The sequence below is a fragment of the Paracoccidioides lutzii genome (assembly GCF_000150705.2).
Source record: "Paracoccidioides lutzii Pb01 unplaced genomic scaffold supercont2.2, whole genome shotgun sequence".
NCBI lineage: Eukaryota > Fungi > Ascomycota > Eurotiomycetes > Onygenales > Ajellomycetaceae > Paracoccidioides > Paracoccidioides lutzii.
The window spans coordinates 2,103,655-2,122,356 of NW_015440948.1; the positions used below are offsets into that span (position 1 = coordinate 2,103,655).

General features: G+C 39.2%; 4 protein-coding genes across 4 annotated transcripts; 3 read left to right on the top strand and 1 right to left on the bottom strand.

Annotated features, from left to right (window-relative positions):
• Positions 1 to 195: 195 nt before the first annotated feature.
• On the top strand, positions 196 to 2,716 carry PAAG_01312 (hypothetical protein; the record flags this gene model as incomplete). Its single annotated transcript, XM_002797407.2, has 2 exons — positions 196 to 2,433; positions 2,492 to 2,716. 2 exons carry the CDS (start codon positions 196 to 198, stop codon positions 2,714 to 2,716), a joined length of 2,463 nt encoding a protein of 820 aa, XP_002797453.2.
• A 1,387-nt stretch (positions 2,717 to 4,103) lies between these two features.
• Positions 4,104 to 5,502, top strand: PAAG_01313 (hypothetical protein; the record flags this gene model as incomplete). Its single annotated transcript, XM_015844309.1, has 7 exons — positions 4,104 to 4,228; positions 4,352 to 4,752; positions 4,800 to 4,917; positions 4,960 to 5,026; positions 5,106 to 5,197; positions 5,295 to 5,304; positions 5,350 to 5,502. The coding sequence occupies 7 exons, from the start codon at positions 4,104 to 4,106 to the stop codon at positions 5,500 to 5,502; spliced, it is 966 nt and encodes a 321-aa protein (XP_015701090.1).
• A 9,504-nt stretch (positions 5,503 to 15,006) lies between these two features.
• On the top strand, positions 15,007 to 15,730 carry PAAG_01314 (hypothetical protein; the record flags this gene model as incomplete). Its single annotated transcript, XM_015844310.1, has 4 exons — positions 15,007 to 15,032; positions 15,163 to 15,271; positions 15,376 to 15,497; positions 15,586 to 15,730. The coding sequence occupies 4 exons, from the start codon at positions 15,007 to 15,009 to the stop codon at positions 15,728 to 15,730; spliced, it is 402 nt and encodes a 133-aa protein (XP_015701091.1).
• Positions 15,731 to 16,474: 744 nt separating this feature from the next.
• PAAG_01315 (stromal membrane-associated protein) lies at positions 16,475 to 18,552 on the bottom strand (the record flags this gene model as incomplete). Its single annotated transcript, XM_002797410.1, has 5 exons — positions 16,475 to 17,749; positions 17,820 to 17,928; positions 18,017 to 18,061; positions 18,163 to 18,331; positions 18,432 to 18,552. The coding sequence occupies 5 exons, from the start codon at positions 18,550 to 18,552 to the stop codon at positions 16,475 to 16,477; spliced, it is 1,719 nt and encodes a 572-aa protein (XP_002797456.1).
• Positions 18,553 to 18,702: the final 150 nt, after the last annotated feature.

The window sequence follows — 18,702 nt, forward strand, 5'->3', positions numbered from 1 at the left end:
GATATTATGTTTCTTGCGTGCGTGCAGTGTATGCGAATTGATGCCGAAGTTGAACCCGCAGGCTAATACTTGGTGTTCGTTTCTTTATCTCCAGACTTCAACTGGACCTTATGAGCACAGCACACGATACACGACAAGACAGAGACAACTTCCCATCAGTGATAAGAATCACCACGTACAGAAACAATTGGGTACATGTATGATGATGATTATGACCAAAGGAACTCCAAATATTTGAGCTACATTCCATCCTCCATGACCGAGTCGCTTTCTGTTTTACCCCACACTCGAGAGAATCTCCAAACCCCCTCAGATCCGGATAACCTTCAACACTCACTTCCCATCAGGACTAGTTCAATAGACAGGGCTGGCGAAAATGGCCACAATCGCCAGCCCATGGCGGAGAAAGGCTCAAACGATCCAAAGAATGGAGGACAGCTTTCGTCGGCGCTGACGCGCTCCCCCTCATCGAAGACCTCGAAATCTATCCCGCTCGATGACATAGACTATGAATCCAATCCTGCTGCTGTGGCCCAGGAGCTTAACAACCTCGCGGCACTAAGGAGGATGTCATTGGATGTGGGAGCTGCTGATCCAGACTTCCCTTCTTTCGGCGCTAATTTCGGAGTGCCCCCGGTTCCGCCCTCCTCCCCGTCCGACAGTAATGATGCGTCGCAGTTATTTTGGGTCCCTGCGCGCCTGCACCCTGGCTTAGCGCCCAAGGAATTTAAAAGCTTCCTCGATGGCAAAGCAGAGCAGTTAAAACGAAGGTCTGGCGAGCTTTCCATGACTGACTCAGGGCTACAAATACAGGGCTCGACTGGGGGGCTACGAAGGAAGAAATCCATGTTATCAAGACAGATCGACACGTCAGGTTCCGGAAGTCAAAATGAAGAGGGTGGGCTGGATGCAGTATCAGAAGAGCCCTCTACTGTACAAGGGCATGGTAACGATTTAATGCTGGACGACAAACCCATTCTGCCACCCGCCCCGCCAGGTCACAGCTTACGAAGATCGACGCGAACAACTTATCGTAGAGGGAGTTTAAAGACAGGGGAGCGGATCCCGTATTCGAGACGGGCACCGCGGAATTCCAATTCGGACGCTGAAGCCATGCCCCAACGGTCATCACCTTCGTATGAAGAAGACCTTCCAATTCTGAGACTGACCAGGGTTTCAACTGACCCAGTGCATGGACCTGGGGCATCGGGTTATTCGCGGCCAGTTACCCGCACACAACCGGACACCTCTAGCACTGCCACTCACGGCATCAGCGCGTTTGACCCACCAAGAGATGCTACTTCAGATCATTCAAGCTCCGGCCCCAGATCACTTTCCTCCTCGCAATCACAGACTTGGTCATCTCAGATTGACCACAGTGGTCAACGAATATCGGAGACACCCACTGCAGGCCAGAATGTACCTCAAATTATTGAAACTCACCCAACCGACTCGAAAGAGTCGGCACCTACATCGCCGCTCACCTCGACACAAAGTCATATTCCCGCTCGCAAATCCTCGCACGATCCACCTCCTTCACAGCCTCCGCAGACACCGTTACCTCCAGAGCCAGCAGGAAGTAGAAACTCCAAACGGGCCGCATTAATCAAACAGCCCCGAGAAAGCGCTCAAGCCGTAAATGAAATCGCCTCCCACCAAGCAGCACTGCCTGGAAATACCACAAAAACGGATACGCTATCCTTCATCCCAACACTAACAGATCACTCCAATAAAAGGTCGGACTCGAAGAAGTCTAAAGATAAAAAGGATGGAGAGAGTAGCCGAAAATCAAGTTGGACTTGGCTTCGCGGCTCTGAAGAGAAGGATAAGGAGAAGAAAAAGGAGGAAGATTCTAAGAAATCCAAAAGCAGATTACCCAAGATAACCGAAAAGGCACACGACAATACTCGCCTAGATGTTCTGCAAACTTCCATTGAAGGAGCACAGAAAGGCCGGGAAAGTGTTATTATCGACCGTGCAGAAATTAAGCTTGAAGAAGAACGCCGTAAGGACCACGCAAAGAAAACTTTGGGCATCGAACAGAAGAAGGAGAAGGAAACAAGCCTATTCTCATCCTTTTTTGGGGGCAAGAAAAAGGGGCATCATGATAGCGGTCACAGAAAACATTCGGGAAGGAATTATTCACCAGAGACACTGCCTCGTGAGTTGAAGCCAGATATCGACTACCACTGGACCAGGTTTCCTATCGCTAAAGAAAGAGAAATCTACCGTGACGCTCATTGGAAGCTTGCAAATCCGAAGCGCCCACTACATTCTCAAGTTCTCTTGAGCAATTTTATGTATTCATATCTCGCCAAAGTACAGCAGATGCACCCTACCTTAAGTCTGGGGCCCTCTGCTTTGCAAAACCAGCAGCGTAAAATGGAACCGACCCAGTCTGAGGACCATTCCCAATATCAGAGATATCAACAGGTGAGTATTTGTGAGTTTTCAAATAGCGCGGATAGTTGTCTAACCTTACTTATCGCAGGGTCGCGATCATGACCGCTACAACAAAGGCAATTACTATAACGATTCCCAAATGTATGACTATGATGGCGATGACCGAGATGACCACCAATGGTCACTGTCTGGGGGACATTGCCACTCCCAAAATGGCTCTATTTACGGACCAGGTCACCAGCCACCGCAGTACGCGTCGCATTCCTCGTTTGGCGATGATCCACAACTTGACGACGACGACGATATGTGGTAACATAAGCTAGCCTATGTGATTCAGCAAACAATGGAGAGAGAGGGGAAAAAGAAAAGAAAAGAAAAGAAACAAAAAAAAGGAAGGAGGGGGTTAGCGAGTGCCCACCACATCCGCACTTTCAATCGTCCCGTGCGTTCCTTGTCCTAGCAATTTGTCGCACCTAAATTTATACCCCATATTTCCTCTTCCATATACGTTGCAACTGTCTTATCACCCAATCTTATTCCTAACATTCAATACACGTCTTCATTACTTAGAATCGATTCCACTTTACATGGAGCGTAGCACGCACACTGAACCACGGCCTCAAATATGGTTGGCTGTTCTGGTTAGATTTTTGGACACTCGATCTCTTGTTTAGCCCGTCATGCTAATCACGATGTATACATTATTTTACCATTTCTTCACTTTCTTTTGTCGATGGCATAGCGGCGGCTTCGTGTGTTCTTTTAAAGTCTCTTATTCCACCTCTCACCTGTCTTTTATCACTTTCCCGTCTACATTTTAGTTGGTGTTCCTTTTATATATATACTTTGTTTCAAGCTGCGCTAGCAATGCGACTTCTCCTTTTCGGCATTTTAGCCTTCGCCAATCATATGGCATTCAGTGTTCCGCTCGACGCGATCTGTTGCGCCTTACCTTTGGCGTGTTTTCATATCCCTTCTCTCCATTCCTCACTAGCTAGGTATCTCTTTCGTTTTGAAAGTTCTCTTTGAAGTTCGAAATCCATTAATAGCCGCTACTGCCTCTAGTGGCCTTTGCTCACCGTCAACTCTACAGTGTTATTATAATTTTCGCGGTTCGCTTCTGGATTTCTTCCATAATTCCACACACTGTATGTTTTTCATCGATGTATTTAGGTTGCAGGAACAAAGCTTATCATCCCGCTACCTCTTTTAACTTTCTTCTCTTCTACTTTTTGGTTTTTGGATGACAATTTTGACAATATGTTTCCCTTAATGCCCGATTTCTCGAAGTTTGATAGGAGACAGCCAAAAGTGTACATACATTCTGTATGTATTGCCCCCACCGTGGAAAGACTAGTGAACTCCCTCTTGTACCCACCCGGTCCCTCCCCCGCGTCCCCGATACGCTGCTAACCAATCTACATACAGTTTTCTACATATTTAATGAGCAGGAAGTTGAACTTAACAACATTAATTCAGGTATTCATTTGCTTGAATGGGTACTGACGTCAGTTCTACCTACGTACAATAGATACAATGGGGTATCATCTCGTGTCTGAACTGAGTTGCTGAGGGTAGAACTGATGAGAATGAAATAGGGTATTGCGGGTGCGAATTTTGCCATGTGAAAAAGCAATTAAACAAAGTTCAGGAAGAAGGGAGACAAAGTAGAAGAAATATTATAGGGTAAAAAAAAGAAAATGCACGTCAACTTAGGTCAATTAAGCTCCACAACAAATCTATGCATCGTTAGGGATCGACAGGCACATCACACTCTTGATGATTATTATATGGGAGGAGTAGCGCCCATGGTTGCTTTGGCAATGTAAGTTAACTTTTTTTTTTTTTTTTTTTTTCTTTCTCATTTAAATTTCTTGAAAACATCCTCTCCCTTGTAATTTCAGCATGCTGTTCTCTTTGGTTGACAATTCTTTACAATTAAACATAGATATCAGTCCAATGCAGTTGCAAACCTTGTCGGGCCCTACGGGTACTTTTTCGCTGCCGTCATGGTGACACTCTCGCAATGGCTGAATCCGCGAGCAATGTTTATGAAAATCATAATGTTCAATGTTCTTCCCATGTGTATTGCCTCAATTCACTGGGATGCCTGGGGCTTACAGCGCTGTCATAAGTCCGAGAACATTCAACACCAGCGGATGCTAGCCACAAGATCAAAAATGGATAACTACAATAGTAGTGCATGGGTGATTTCAGCAATCTGGTTTTGTGATATTTGGTGTGCACCCCATTACCATCCGTTCCAAAATAATTTCGGTCTGTTTAACTACAACTCAACAGGAGGATTTGCAACACCCTCAGAAATTATCGGCCATCAGAGTTACAAAAGTAAATGATCACATTCTCCATATTTTATTACTGTCGTAATAACGCAGTCACGTCAGATCATAGTATTGTCGGCCGGACTGCGAATGGAGAAGCAAGTTACTCTCGCATTCATACTCGGTTTCTCGACCACGACAGTCGTTTCCCCTATAATACACCCGGTGGCGAGTAGGGCCAAATTATTCCATGGTATACAACCGTATCCCAAAGTGGTAAATTAGCTGCTGGATTCGCAGATAGCGAATGTGAAAAGCAGCGAAAAGGGTTGACGATGGAAGTTAAAACAGGTTGCTACGCAGAACGGACACAGTGCCCATGGAAATATAATGTTTCGACAGTAATCGGCTGCAAGAGAGGGAAGAGCTGTACCAAAAGATAAGAAACCGCAGGCGCTGAAAGCAGCGATGAATGGCTTCATTTCACTCTATTCGAACTTTTACGATAGTATGTGCAATGCCAAGCAAGAAATGGCACGGGGGAAACTTATCTCGGAGGATTTAGATATTCTCTCCGACATCTTGTGATATATTGTGGTGTTTTGTCAGGTATCGGAGTGTTGCCGGAGATTTTACGCAAACTATCGAGACTACCCTCATTTAGGTGACGACTCTGCAACACATCACACTGGGACTGCAGTATGCAATGGTCACATTAGAGATTGCGGGGGCGAAGGATTTCACCAGGGATATTGAGGAAACATCAGAACTCAGAACCCCCATGTCATCAGAGATGAGGAGGCAACCAGCCATGTAGAGGTACCGGGGGGATTGAAACGAAGATGCGCTAGCTAGTTAAATGTATAAAAAGAAAAAGAAAATCAATATTTTTGCTATTAGCATGACTGATATCTAGAAGATTTTTTTAAAAAAAGCTTGACCCAGACTTACAATATAGTATATTTTGTGATGAACTTTTAATTATTTAAAAACCACTCAATGAGTCAATTATAAAAATTTATATAGTTAATAACTTCTCATCAGTTCTCAATTAAATCTTAAACTAAAAACTTACATTTACTTATTAATGAAACATTTTAAAATGAATTACCTAGTATAGCCAAGTAATATAGTTATATATCTTAAAATTTCTATACCAGATGTGTTATCGAATATGGCCTTAACACTTCCTTATAGAACAAAAAGACGAATTCATTAGAAGGAGAAAAGAAAGGAGAATAAAGGCTAAGAAAATGAGCGCAAAGTTTATACAAGTCAAGAAGGAAGAAAAATAATCTGATATAAGCAGTTTGATTACAAAGGTTATCAATCAGGCATTAGTCTATTGCATTTCAATTCTCTTTTACAAGACTTGAATTAATAAAAAATAAATAGCTAACAGTCTTTCATATATATAATATAAACTATTTAAATGAGTTAAGACCTTTTTTATCTTATAAATATCTTAAGTATATTTTAAAAATATATTATCTATTTAATAGAATCTTCTGAATAAAACTATTATAGTATTTATAAATAGTTAACATTTTGTTTTTTAGTAATAGCTTATGAATTAAATATTAAAAATACTTTTATCAAAGTTCTAATATACTTTAAAATCTGAGTTAAAAATTGATATAAATAAATAGAAATTTAAAATGAAATCTATAATCTATTTAAATTTAATTTTTAAATACTGGTATAATATAATTTATCATCTAACTAGACATATCATTTAACTAGACAGCTCTCTCACATATATTTGATAAACTTTTAAATTAAACAAGAACTATAAGAAATTCTATATAGAAATTATATAGAATAGACTTTTATATCTATAAATATGCTATAATATTATATTCAGAGATATTATACTTCCTGCAGTTGAGAGGTCTTCACTTTCTAATCCCCAGGTTCAAATTCTCAATCATTTTCTCAGTAGACTGATTAGGCTTCTGAGCCTGAACCTTATTAACTAATATCTTTTAAGCTGTTAGAATCTTTTTTTAACTATATAGAAATATAGTTTCTCTTTCTTTCACTTTTGCTTAGTATTGGTAGCTTTTAGCTCTGCATTTTCCTTTGCTAGTAGAATAGCATTATACATAGTCATTTGACATCTCTTCAATAGTTGATCAATAGCCTGATTGATAGAACTAGAAAGAATCTCTATATGATATTTAATCCTGCTGCTCTGCTGCTTCAATTGAATTATATTATTGAGAATTTTATAAGTTCAGAAGTGCTGAGATCTATAAGCTGACCCTGGAAGGATAGAGATAAGAAATTGAGTACATAGTCAGATAAAGATCTTATTTGAATTATATAACACTAGACCTATAACTTTGAATTTATTTTTTATAGTAGTATTCTTTATGATCTTCTATCTAAATACTGTATAACTAATTAAAAATTTCTTCTTATTAATATAATTAATTCTTAATCTTATACTCTACTTTATCTTCTTATTGTATACTTTCTTTAATGATAAAAAGCAGCTCATATCTACTGACTGCAGTAGATGAAAGAAGTAAGAAGATATATATAATATTATAATACTGTGATTCAGGTAGAACTTGTCAAATTTAACTATGATATGACTATTATATTTATTTAAAATTAACAGTTTTTTACTATCAATCATATGAATTTTAGTAGCTTTGTTAAATATCTTTCACAGTCAGGTTAAATTAAACTTATTTGTGATTTAATTCTTCTCACTATTATCAATTTTCTAGTTTTTTGATAGTTGCTCATATCAGAAATTTTAATAAAGCTTGACCTTCAATATAATCATAAAAGATAAAGCTCAGTCTGTAGTATTAACTGTTTCAATTATAGTTGCTCATTCTCTATTTTTTAACTGTATGAGAGATGATCTGCAATCTCTCTCAACTCTAGTAATCATTTAAATTGTTGAAATAATTCTCATTATGAAGTCAATTTCATCAAAGTTGTACATATTCTCTGACAGAATATTATACTTCTTTATTATATGATTCATCAATATAAATTACTTATGTAAAAGCTTTAAATCCTTGCAAAGAGCTTACTGATAGTCATATTTGTATGAGAACTTAGTCTTTAATTCAAAATGTCATTGTATGAATCTGTGAACTCAGTTGATTTCTATAGTAGTAGAGCAACTAGATTCATACTCTATAAGTAGTAAATTGATCATTTCTCATATAGTTGTAATTCATGAAGACTATCCTTTCTCATTTATAAATATTACTCATTGAATTAAAAATTCTTCCTCTATAGAGGTCAGTTTTTGATGTTTTAGCTAAGAATTCACATGTGAGACTACATCATGCACTCTATTAGTTACAGTGCTATGAGAGACATGATACACCTTAGCAGCAGCTTGAATAGATGAAATTTGCTCTGTTTCATAGACTTTAATGATTAATAATTATAAGAGGCTGAACCCCTAGATTCGCTCTGGCTGGCTGACTCAGCCTAGCCATTGTTTGCACATGCGCATGTGATCATGCTACGCGAGCTCGCTTAAGCTCATGTTCTCATCTCATCCTTTTCTTCCCTTTCTCAAGTAATTCATCCTTGTTATATAGGAGGACTAGCCTCTAGTTCTTAGAGCTTAATCCTCTACATTATGAATTGCTTCACTCCTTTCATTGATAGGTCACTGAGAGCCTTAATTCTGTATCATGAAGCTCAACAAACATGCTGACATATGATAGGTTATTGAAAGCCTTAAATCCTGCATCACAAAGTTCAGTGATAGTACTGGTATATGAATAGACTAAGTTAGCAATTGTGCTAACAAACAAATGAGCAACATTGAAAACATCTAGCTGAACAAGATAAAGTGGCAGACTTGTACAACAAATACATAAATAAATCAATATGAAGCAATGAGCAAGGATACCCTCAGCAGCTTTGAACAACAATGAATGGTCTTTCTTCAACAGCAGGAACAGGTTCAGTGTGAGAACAGAGATTTAATAGCAGCTCAGCAAGCTGAAATAGCTAATCAACAACAAGCTTTGAACATCTTAACATCAACTCTCTCTCAATCAAATCTGCAATCATTTATTGCAGTTAGAAGACCAAAGACCAAGCTATCAGATTGTGAGAAGTATGATGATTCTAATCTGAAGCACTACTCTCAGTGAGAGCTAAAGCTTTAATCAAAACTTAAAATCAATGAGAAAGCTTTAGATAATAATAAGAAATGTACTTGATATGTGTACTTAAGACTGAAAGAAATAGCAGCAGCTCAAGTTTACCTCTGAGTTGAGAATAATAAGAATAAGATCAACTTCATAGTAGAGAGCTTACTGAAGCAGACACACATGCTCTTTAGTGATTCTGCATGATAGAAAAAGACTATGCAAAAGCTCAACAATCTACAATAGAATAGAAAAGCTCTTTTTGACTTTCTGTCTGAATTTAATCAGCTACTGCTGAAAGCTGGTGATCACAGATGAAATGATCATGTTAAAAAAAAGTATTTGAAATTCACTCTAAGCATGGAGCTGAGAGAAGGCATGATGAGTGTAAGAGAATCATCTATTTATGAGAATTACTGCAAGAAGCTTAGATTAGTTAATCATCAACTCTCTGAGCTTAAGACTTTAAGACAATGGTCTAAACATTGCAAAAGCAGATCTTTTTCAGATCATATGACATTTAATTCACACTCTTTACTTCATCATGCTGTTCTTGATTGATAAAACCAGTCTCAAGCTTCTGCTGATAATCTGATGAATCTCTCTTCTGATGCTCTGATCTCAAGTGCTCACCATATCAAATTGATAAATTAGACAGAGATTAATCAATAAAGAGAGCAAGGCCTGTGCCTGAGATGCAGAGCTGAAGATCATATAATTAAAAGCTGCTCATTCAAATCTCTCAGATACTCTGCCATCTTCATGATAGCTAAGGTGATTTCTGAGCTAGTACTGAATGATGATAATGTAGATATGAGCAAGAATTCAGGAAAAGAGTAGCTCCAATCAAAAGACACTAAAAGAAGTGAAATAAGAAGCTTATGAAGAAGTAATAGAGAAGATTTAAATCTAAGATGATATTCAAATCCTTCACTATCAATGCTCTAGTAGATAATGCCTTTTCAACTAAAGCAATGATAGATAGTGAATGTAATATCTATAGTCTTATTTCTCAATCCTATGTTAACAAGTATAAGCTTCTATGCATTGAAATTCTCTCTGTTAAAATGACCAGCTTTGAAGACTTCATGAGACTCTCTATGAGCATAGTGACTGGTATTCAAATTGATATAGGTGGTCACATAACTGAACAGGCCTTTCTCTACATGGTGAATGGGTTACATAGTCATGATATGTATCTAGGTAACCCCTGGCTGGCCCAGCAAAAGGTGACTGTGATCCCTCATTGAAGAATTGTGAGATTTGAAAAGAGTGGCATAGAGGTAGAGCCTAGTTCAAATGCAAAAGCTGATATGATTCCCATCTCTGCCATAAGCTTCTCTAGGCTTGTGAGCACTCAAGAGAAGCAAAACATTGAGATCTTCACTGTCAGTTTGACTGACATTCAAAAGGCTCTAGAAGTGAAATCAAAGATTGACCCTAGAGAAAAGCTACTTGAACATTATCATGAGTTTTTGAATGTATTTAATAAGGAAGCCGCTAATGCTCTACCCCCACTTTGTAGCTCAGATAGAGATCATGGAATTGAACTGATTAAAAAGGCTGATAGTAGCATGAAACAACCCCTTTGAGGCCTATTATATAATATGTCTCAAGAGGAACTACTGGCTTTGTGAAAGACTCTTACAGATTATCTAGATAAGGGTTTTATTAGAGTGAGCAACTCCTCTGTAGCCGCTCCTGTACTATTCATGAAGAAGCCTGGGAGTGGGCTAAGATTCTGTATAAACTATCAAGCTCTTAACAAAATCACCTGAAAGGATTGATATTCTCTACCATTAATCAGTGAGACTTTACAGTGAATTGAACAGGCTAAATGATTCACTAAGCTGGATATTATTGCAGCTTTTCACAAGATTTGAATCATGGAAGGTGATGAGTGGATGACAACCTTTAGAACCAGATACAGGCTATTTAAGTGACTGATTACACCCTTTGGTTTGGCCAATACTTCAAGCACATTTCAAAAATATATCAACTGGGCATTATATAAATATCTGAATGACTTCTGCTCAGTCTATTTAGATAACATCTTGATATTTTCCTCAAGAAGTTTACAGGAGCATCATAAGCACATACAAAAGATGCTTCTATGTCTATGAAAAGCAGGTCTGCAGGCAGACATCAGACAGAGTAAGTTTGAGATAAATAGTATAAAATATCTTGAATTTATCATTAAAGTGAGCAAGGATATACAAATAGATTCAGAGAAGATTAAAGCTGTTTTGAAATGAATGACATCTACTTCTCTTAAAGATGTACAAGGATTTTTAGGCTTTGTCAATTTCTATAGACAATTTATCAGGGATTTCTCAAAGATCATGATCTCACTGATGATTCTTACATATAAGAATGTTTCTTTTTTGTGGATGAGCAAGGCTGAGGAAGCTTTTAAGTGTCTAAAATCAATGTTTATCTCCACTTCAATCCTACTTTAATTTGACTCTGACTGTGAGACTATATTGAAAACAGATTTCTCAGGTTATGTCTCAGAAGAAGTGCTGCTACAATATAATGAGCAGAGCATTCTACACTCATGTGCCTTCTTCTCTCACAAGCATTCACCTGCGGAATGCAACTATGAGATTCATGATAAGAAGTTATTAGCAATAATTGAGTGTTTAAAGAAATGAAATGCTGAGCTACAAAGTGTAAAGGAATTCAAGATTCTCACAGATCATAAGAATCTAGAATACTTTATGACTACACACAGACTAAATAAAAGATAGCTATATTGAATGAATATTCTCTATCAATTCAACTTCAGAATTAATTATCAGTCAGAGAAGTTGAACATTGAATCAGACACTCTATCATGAAGAGAGCAGAACATGTCATAGAGTGCTGATGATGAGAGAATCAAGCAAAGACAAGCTTAACTACTTAAGTTTAATGTACTGATATCTGAAATGAAATCAAAAGTAACTGCTGTCAGTGTGAAACCTGAGATATCTCTTCAAGCTCAGTGAAATAAAACTCATAAAAATAATAAGATTCTGCAGTGTCTGAAGCAGACTCTTCATGAGAAAAGATTCAGATTTTCTTCTAAACTCAGCATTAAGGCCTCTGTCTCTGAGTGCTCTTTAAATGAGAACAAAGAGCTTCTCTTTTGAGATCATAAGTGAGTGTCAGACTTCAAACCTCTTTGAATCAGGTTAGTATATGAGGCTCATGACTCATCTCTTAACAGTCATCCTGGGTGAGAGCAAATAGCAGAAGTTCTAAGATGTGAGTTCTATTAGCCAGGCTATGTCATCAATGTGAGAAGAATGATCAGAAACTGTCATCTTTACAGATCAAACACTGTATAAAGAGATTGATGTCAGAGACTGCTTAAGCCTCTTCTTATTTCTGAATGCATGTGGTAAGAGCTTTTTATTGACTTTATTGTGAACTTATCAAGCTCTAAAAAATATATAAACATCATGATTATAACAGACAGACTAATCAAGAAAATTATATTAAAAGTAGTTAAGAAAACTAATGTGAAGACAGTGATTAGAGTGTTCCTTCACAACATCATTTCTTGACATAGCATTTCTAAGACAGTAGTATCAGATTGAGAATCAGCTTTCACAAGCATGTTTTGAACTCAGATATATGAAAAATTAGACATTAAGAGACAACTCTTCACAGTTTATTACTCAGAGACTGATGAAGCTACAGAGTAAATGAATCAGATTCTGAAAATCTATCTACACAAGTATATTAGCTTTCAACAGAATGACTGATGTGAATGACTTTCTCTAGCAGAGCTGATCATCAATAATAGAAATACTGTCTCAACAGGCATGAGCTCATTCTTTTTAACATATCTTTTTCACATCTTCTTCATTAATATAGCTGATGCACTCTCTGTTGAAACATCATATAATTTCATTGAGTTTACACATGATTATATGAGAAAGACTCATGAAGTGTTGAAGTGAACTTAAGTAAAAATGATGAATGCTCAGCAATCTCAAAAGAACTATGCAAATAGATGAAGAGATCTGACTTTAAGCTTTCAATCTAAAGATAAGGTCTGGTTGAGCTTAGAGAATATGAGAACTAATCATCTGTGCAAGAAGCTGAACATGAAATACAATCAATATACTATGTTAGAAAAGATAGAATTTCACATTTATCAACTGAATGTCTCATCTAACATTCACAATGTCTTTAACATAAAGCTTCTACATGCTATGGTGATGAATCCCCTGTTTAGTCAAAGATAAACTGACTGGCAGTCACCTACTATAGAGATCATAGAAGGACCTGAGTTTGAGATTGAGGAAATTTGAGATGAATGAACCTACCAGAGGAAAAAACAATACCTTGTTAAATAGATAGGTTGGGCTGAGCCTACATGAAATGACACAAGTCTTCTACAAGAAATAAAGGCTTTGAATGCTTAGGAGGCCTCTCAGCAGACAAAATTAGATGTAAAGAGGGCTTTAAATAGTCATAAAGACCTGCAACAAAGAGGGAGAAGAGGGGTATTATAAGAGGCTGAACCTTTAGATTCACTCTGACTGGCTGACTCAGCCTAGTCATTGTTTGCATGTGTGCATATGATCATGCTACATGAGCTCACTTAAGCTTGTGTTCTCATCTCATTCTTTTCTTCCCTTTCTCAAGCAATTCATCCTTGTTATATAGGAGAATTAGCCTCTAGTTCTTAGAGCTTAACCCTCTACAATAATAGTCTTCCTTCTTGATTTGAAGCTTTTTTACTTGAGGTGATTGACATATTGAATAATATAATGAATGTGAAAAATTCAAATTAGAGGTATGTAGTTAGATAATATGTTCAGTTAGATGATGAATTACATTAAATATATATATACTTTATAAATTTTAAAAAGATAATTATAATTTTTCAATAAAAAGATTCTGAATTTATAAAAAAAGTATAGAAATCTTTGAAATCTATTAACTTTTAATAATAATTAATAAAAAACTTTTTTAACTAGTTTTATTTAATTACTAATAAATTTAATTTTATATCTATCAACTTTTCAAGATAAAATACTGGGTATATATTCTAAGGTTGATAAAAAGACTAAGTAATTTAAATAGTTAAAAGTATTCCTTAAAAGTTTTATAATTATATATAAAATGACTAAATAATCTACTTTCTCATGTAGAGATTATCATCAATAACTAACTATGACCAATCACCGCAGCAGCCAATCTGCTGAATGAGCCGCTGAATGAGCCTCTGAAAGGGAGGGGATGATGTAAATCGGCTAATGCCCGGTTGATAGTTAACCGTTTTAACCACAACTGCTTACCTGGAACTATCCTTCTTAGCTTTGTTTACGCCCGGATTATCCTTCTTCCGCCTTGATTTGTATAAAACCCTTCGCCTTTACCTTTCAAGCCTTCATTCTCTTTTCTCTAATGACTTCGTCATTTTGCTCGATAAGGAAGTGCTAGGGCCGTATTTGGTAGCACGCCCGTTGCAATTTCTAAGCTGCTTTTTATTTTACAATTTCGAACGACACACGTTTGGATGATAAGCGGAGCGTTGAAGATCTTTTATTTCCATGTTTAGACATGTAATTATATAGGGTCAATCTATGCTTATAGATGTTCGAGTGAACGGCTCTTGACATCATCAATATATTCCAATGTTTATCCTTTTTGACCATACTCCGTACTAATTAACTAGGTGATAATTATAATTACGAAACCCCTTTTCTGAAGCTTAGTCATCATCTAAATGTCACATGATCAGCCTCAATCAGGCTGCATCATTCATTCGTTCCACTCTCCTTAACTTTTGATCACCTGATAACTCGATTTCCAACATACAAAGTCCCAATGACATAGTTCTCAACCTTTGAGACCCATACAGTCACGGAAACCTATAACTAAGGAATATCGGGATACCCTTACCTCGGTAGAACCCGATCTCGTATACACCCAAGGTTATTTACAACGGGAGCGGCATACTAGCGACCATTTTCAACGAACAAGGCTTTCTGCGCAGCCAACTCTCAGAATTGCAGCGGAGAAAGCGAACGATACTGTGAATATCCACCATATCATCACAGAGATACAGAGAGAGAGAGAGAGAGGGAAAGAACAAAGAGAAGAAAGGCGAGCCAGCTTGCCATACAAAGCTACAGAGAGAGACGGGTTGATCTAATATCGTTCTTTCGCCTCCACTCTGCAACATGAGTGACGCATACGTGCGCGAGCAGTAGGTTCCCCCCCACCAACCCATTTCCCCCTTTGGCCGTTGCTGCTCACCCACCATAGCCTACGCAGTGGAGGACTTGAAACCAAATAAAGAAACCACCAGCTAACCACAAGGCCTCAACTACAACCAGACAAAACAATGCGCTCTTAGATGCTCTGGCGCAAAAGACACGGGCGTTGAAATCAGTCACAATCGATATATACGACAATGCCAAGGATCATAATACAATCGAGAACACTGTTCGTGGTACCCACCTCCTCACCCACGTGTTTGTTGATGACAGACTGCGTAAACCACCTTGACTCGAAAAATACAGAACTAACTCGCAATATCAAAATAACAGAGCGAAGTCTTCTCGTCCCTGTCGACAAATATCAGAGGAAGTGCCGGTCGCTTAACGCGCATGGCGAAACAAGGGGATCGAATTGCCATAACGAAGGTAGCGGGGATTGTTGTCGTCATCGGGTTTGCTCTGTGGCTTATTCTGGGATGGATATTTTGAGCTTCTATCCACCGTCGATCATGGTTGCTAAGTCGTTTTCGTGCTATCTAGATACCTAGGGCTGGGCGCCGAGAGCCCCATGTCGCATAAGTCGTTCTTCGGTAACGAGCTTAATTTTACTGCCTATGTGCACGGTTTGGCGTTAAGTGTCTCATCCGGTGTTAATGGTGTGTTTGGAAGCCATGTATATAAATAGTTGACTGCTTAGGGCTAGGATTCGGGATTGTTTATATATATTGATTTGCTCTTCGTTTCCATCAGCAAGTATTCATATTGTTACCCTGCGGAATTTAATTTACGTCGCTAGCTGAATAATTTTCTTTTCTTAGGCTATGTACTTAAACTGTTTTCTTCTGCATTTCATTGGTTAACTGGTTATTTGTTTGTGGTGCATGAAATTCTGGTTTGTGCAATTTCCTTTTGGAGTATTCCGCACTGCTACAAAGACTTCAATCCGTATAATATCCTTCACGTCCCGTGGTCTTTCTAATAAGAGTAACCCATTTTGTGGCGTGCCGCAATACGTGCCACAATATGAAAGCCAGGTGTAAATGATCACTACAGGCCCAGGTGGGGTCATGGGAAATCCGACATAGGAATTAAATGTAACCAGTCACCAGCAGGAATAACGACCGGAGGCCAATGTTAAGTAAAGCAGCCTCAAGAACGAAGTATATGAATGAATTTGATTGAAGTTTTGCTTGTCCAGGAAAAATATAACAAATTACTTGATTAATAAACAAAACGCAAAAATACTTAAAAAAAAAAAAAAGGAGGGCGAGGAGGCTGACAAACACAATCTAGATGCAAGTGAAAAAAAATCGGAAATGCTAAATTTTGCTTGCTCCAACCCAAACCAACATGAATCAATTGCATACGTAGAAAATATCTAGAGACATTGGTTTGCGTAAAGGGAAAGAAATCCAAAATGACAGATATTTCACTCCCATACATTAGAAAACAAATCATCACTTCCCGCAAATCCACCACTCAACTTGGGTTTTGAAACGGTACTGGTACTTGTCGGCGCTGGAGGCGAGACGCTTGTCCATCCGCCGAAATCTTCATCGGCAGAAACGGTGGGGGTGGGCTTATTAGAGGAAGCTGTAGTTGATGAACCCCACCCGGAGCCAAAGTCATTGGCGGTAATTTTATCGGGGACCTTCATCGTGGATGAAGGATTTTGCTTAGTGGTCGTGGTGGATTCGATCGTATTCCAGTCATTGCCCCCCCAAGGTTCAACGGCACTGTTTGAGTGCACACTACTAACGTTGACAGTGCTGGTAGGAGAAGACACAGGTGGTACGGGAGCATTTGCAGGTGCTGAAAGGTTGAATACAGAGTTTACGTTTTCTGGTTTTGGTGAAACTACGGGTGCGATATTGCTAGAAGTAATTGACGGAGAAGAAAACAGGTCAAAAGCACCTGTGGAGGTCATGGGAGGTGCTGCTGCTGACTTCGTTGATCCCATTGTAGCTCCCACAAAATTAAAATCATGACCAGACGACATGGACGGAGTTCCCGTCTGTTGTGGCTTAGGAGCCGATGACATAGCAGGAGTATCAAAGAAACCACCTCCGCCCATTGACAGGGAAGATATTTTTTGCGGGGCAGGAGGAGACTTTGGAGCACTGAATGATCCGAGGTTGGGAAATGCATCGTGTCTCTGAGGAGGAGAAGGAGTAGAGGTGGTAGCTGGGAAGCTCAAGCCACTAAACGCATCGGTAAGTCCACCAAAGGTATCAGTCTGTGGTTTTGGTTGTTGCTGTTGCTGTGGCTGCGCTGAAAAAGACTCAAATGACGTATTTTGGTCGTGCTGCAGTGGGGATTGAGGCTTTGGAGCCGATGCATATAAAGATAAAATGGATTGTTTGAGGTCGGGCCTTGAAGCCGTGGATCCTGGATTAGAAGACGGAGTACTAGATGGGCGGTTTGCAGCAGGCTGGGAAGAGCCGAAGAAATCCAGCCCAAGCAATGAATCTGCCGGTTTTCCCGCTTTGGAAGAGAGGGCAGGAGCAGGTTTAGACGAGACAGTTGGCGGGCGGACACCAGGCAAATCTGTGGTATTAGGCCTCTCAGGAGGGGTTGGGGTATCATCGTCGAATAAATTCACTGGTTGCCCAGATCGACCGGGTGCTTGTTGGCTCACTGTTGACAATGCGCGCTGAGAGGCAGATCGTTCTAACTTGGCTTTCTCCTGAACAACGGCCAATGGCTACAAAATTAAGCAAGTAATCAAAGGAAGAAGATGGATACAGCAACCTTGCATTTTGGTAGGGACTCACGGTATTGTCATCACCTTCGTCAACATCAAGGGTTGACGGATCAGGCATTGGTCCTTCCATGACCCACCGCTTCGACTCGTATTTGGTTCGAATGAAATTCTCCATTTTCCTAGACAGCGGATTAGAACATTACTTCAAGTTGACATGATATTTCAGCCTTTATCGAGTGGCAAGGTTGGTGGAAGACATTAACATACGATTCTGACGGGATGTGCCCAGGCGCAAGCATTGCTTCCCAGTACCTAGAGTCGTAAGAGTTTACAGTTAACATCACCGCTGCTGATAAGCTTCTCCGTTTCAACCGGGAGGCTCTGAAAACAGAGAGTAGGTGGGATAAACAAACTTGTTTGCTCTAGCATTTCCCCATTTGAGCACGCTCTGCAATTGTTCATCCGTCCAAGAGTCTAAATCGACGGACTTGACTCGACTAATGTGTGTTCCCATACCCCTGTGTATGCCCGAACAACGAATGCAAATGAAAACGCCGATATTCCAGCTGGCCCATCTCGGATCTGTTCATTCCACAGATAGGGGCGTTTTTAACAGTCAGCGGTTTGTAATATGCAAAACAGGCAGGCTAACAGGGAAACAAGTAGGGATCCTGGAACATACGTTTATTCCGCTTGCAATCCGCACAAGTCTTATTGCATTCCAATTTAAGAAGATTCTTAATCACCAGTTGGTTCTTTGCGGCCCGTTCAGCTGCCGGGTTAGCTGCTCGTCTCGACGACATAATTCGGCCGCGAGTGTGGGAGAAGGTTGGGGGTTATTTGGGCCAAAGTATTGATCGCTTTCTAGAGAAAGGAGGGGAAGAACAATAAGTTGGTCGTGTGGTAGGCGTAAGTTGTGCTATCTCTATCCAGGGGGGGAGGAGGAGGAGGGA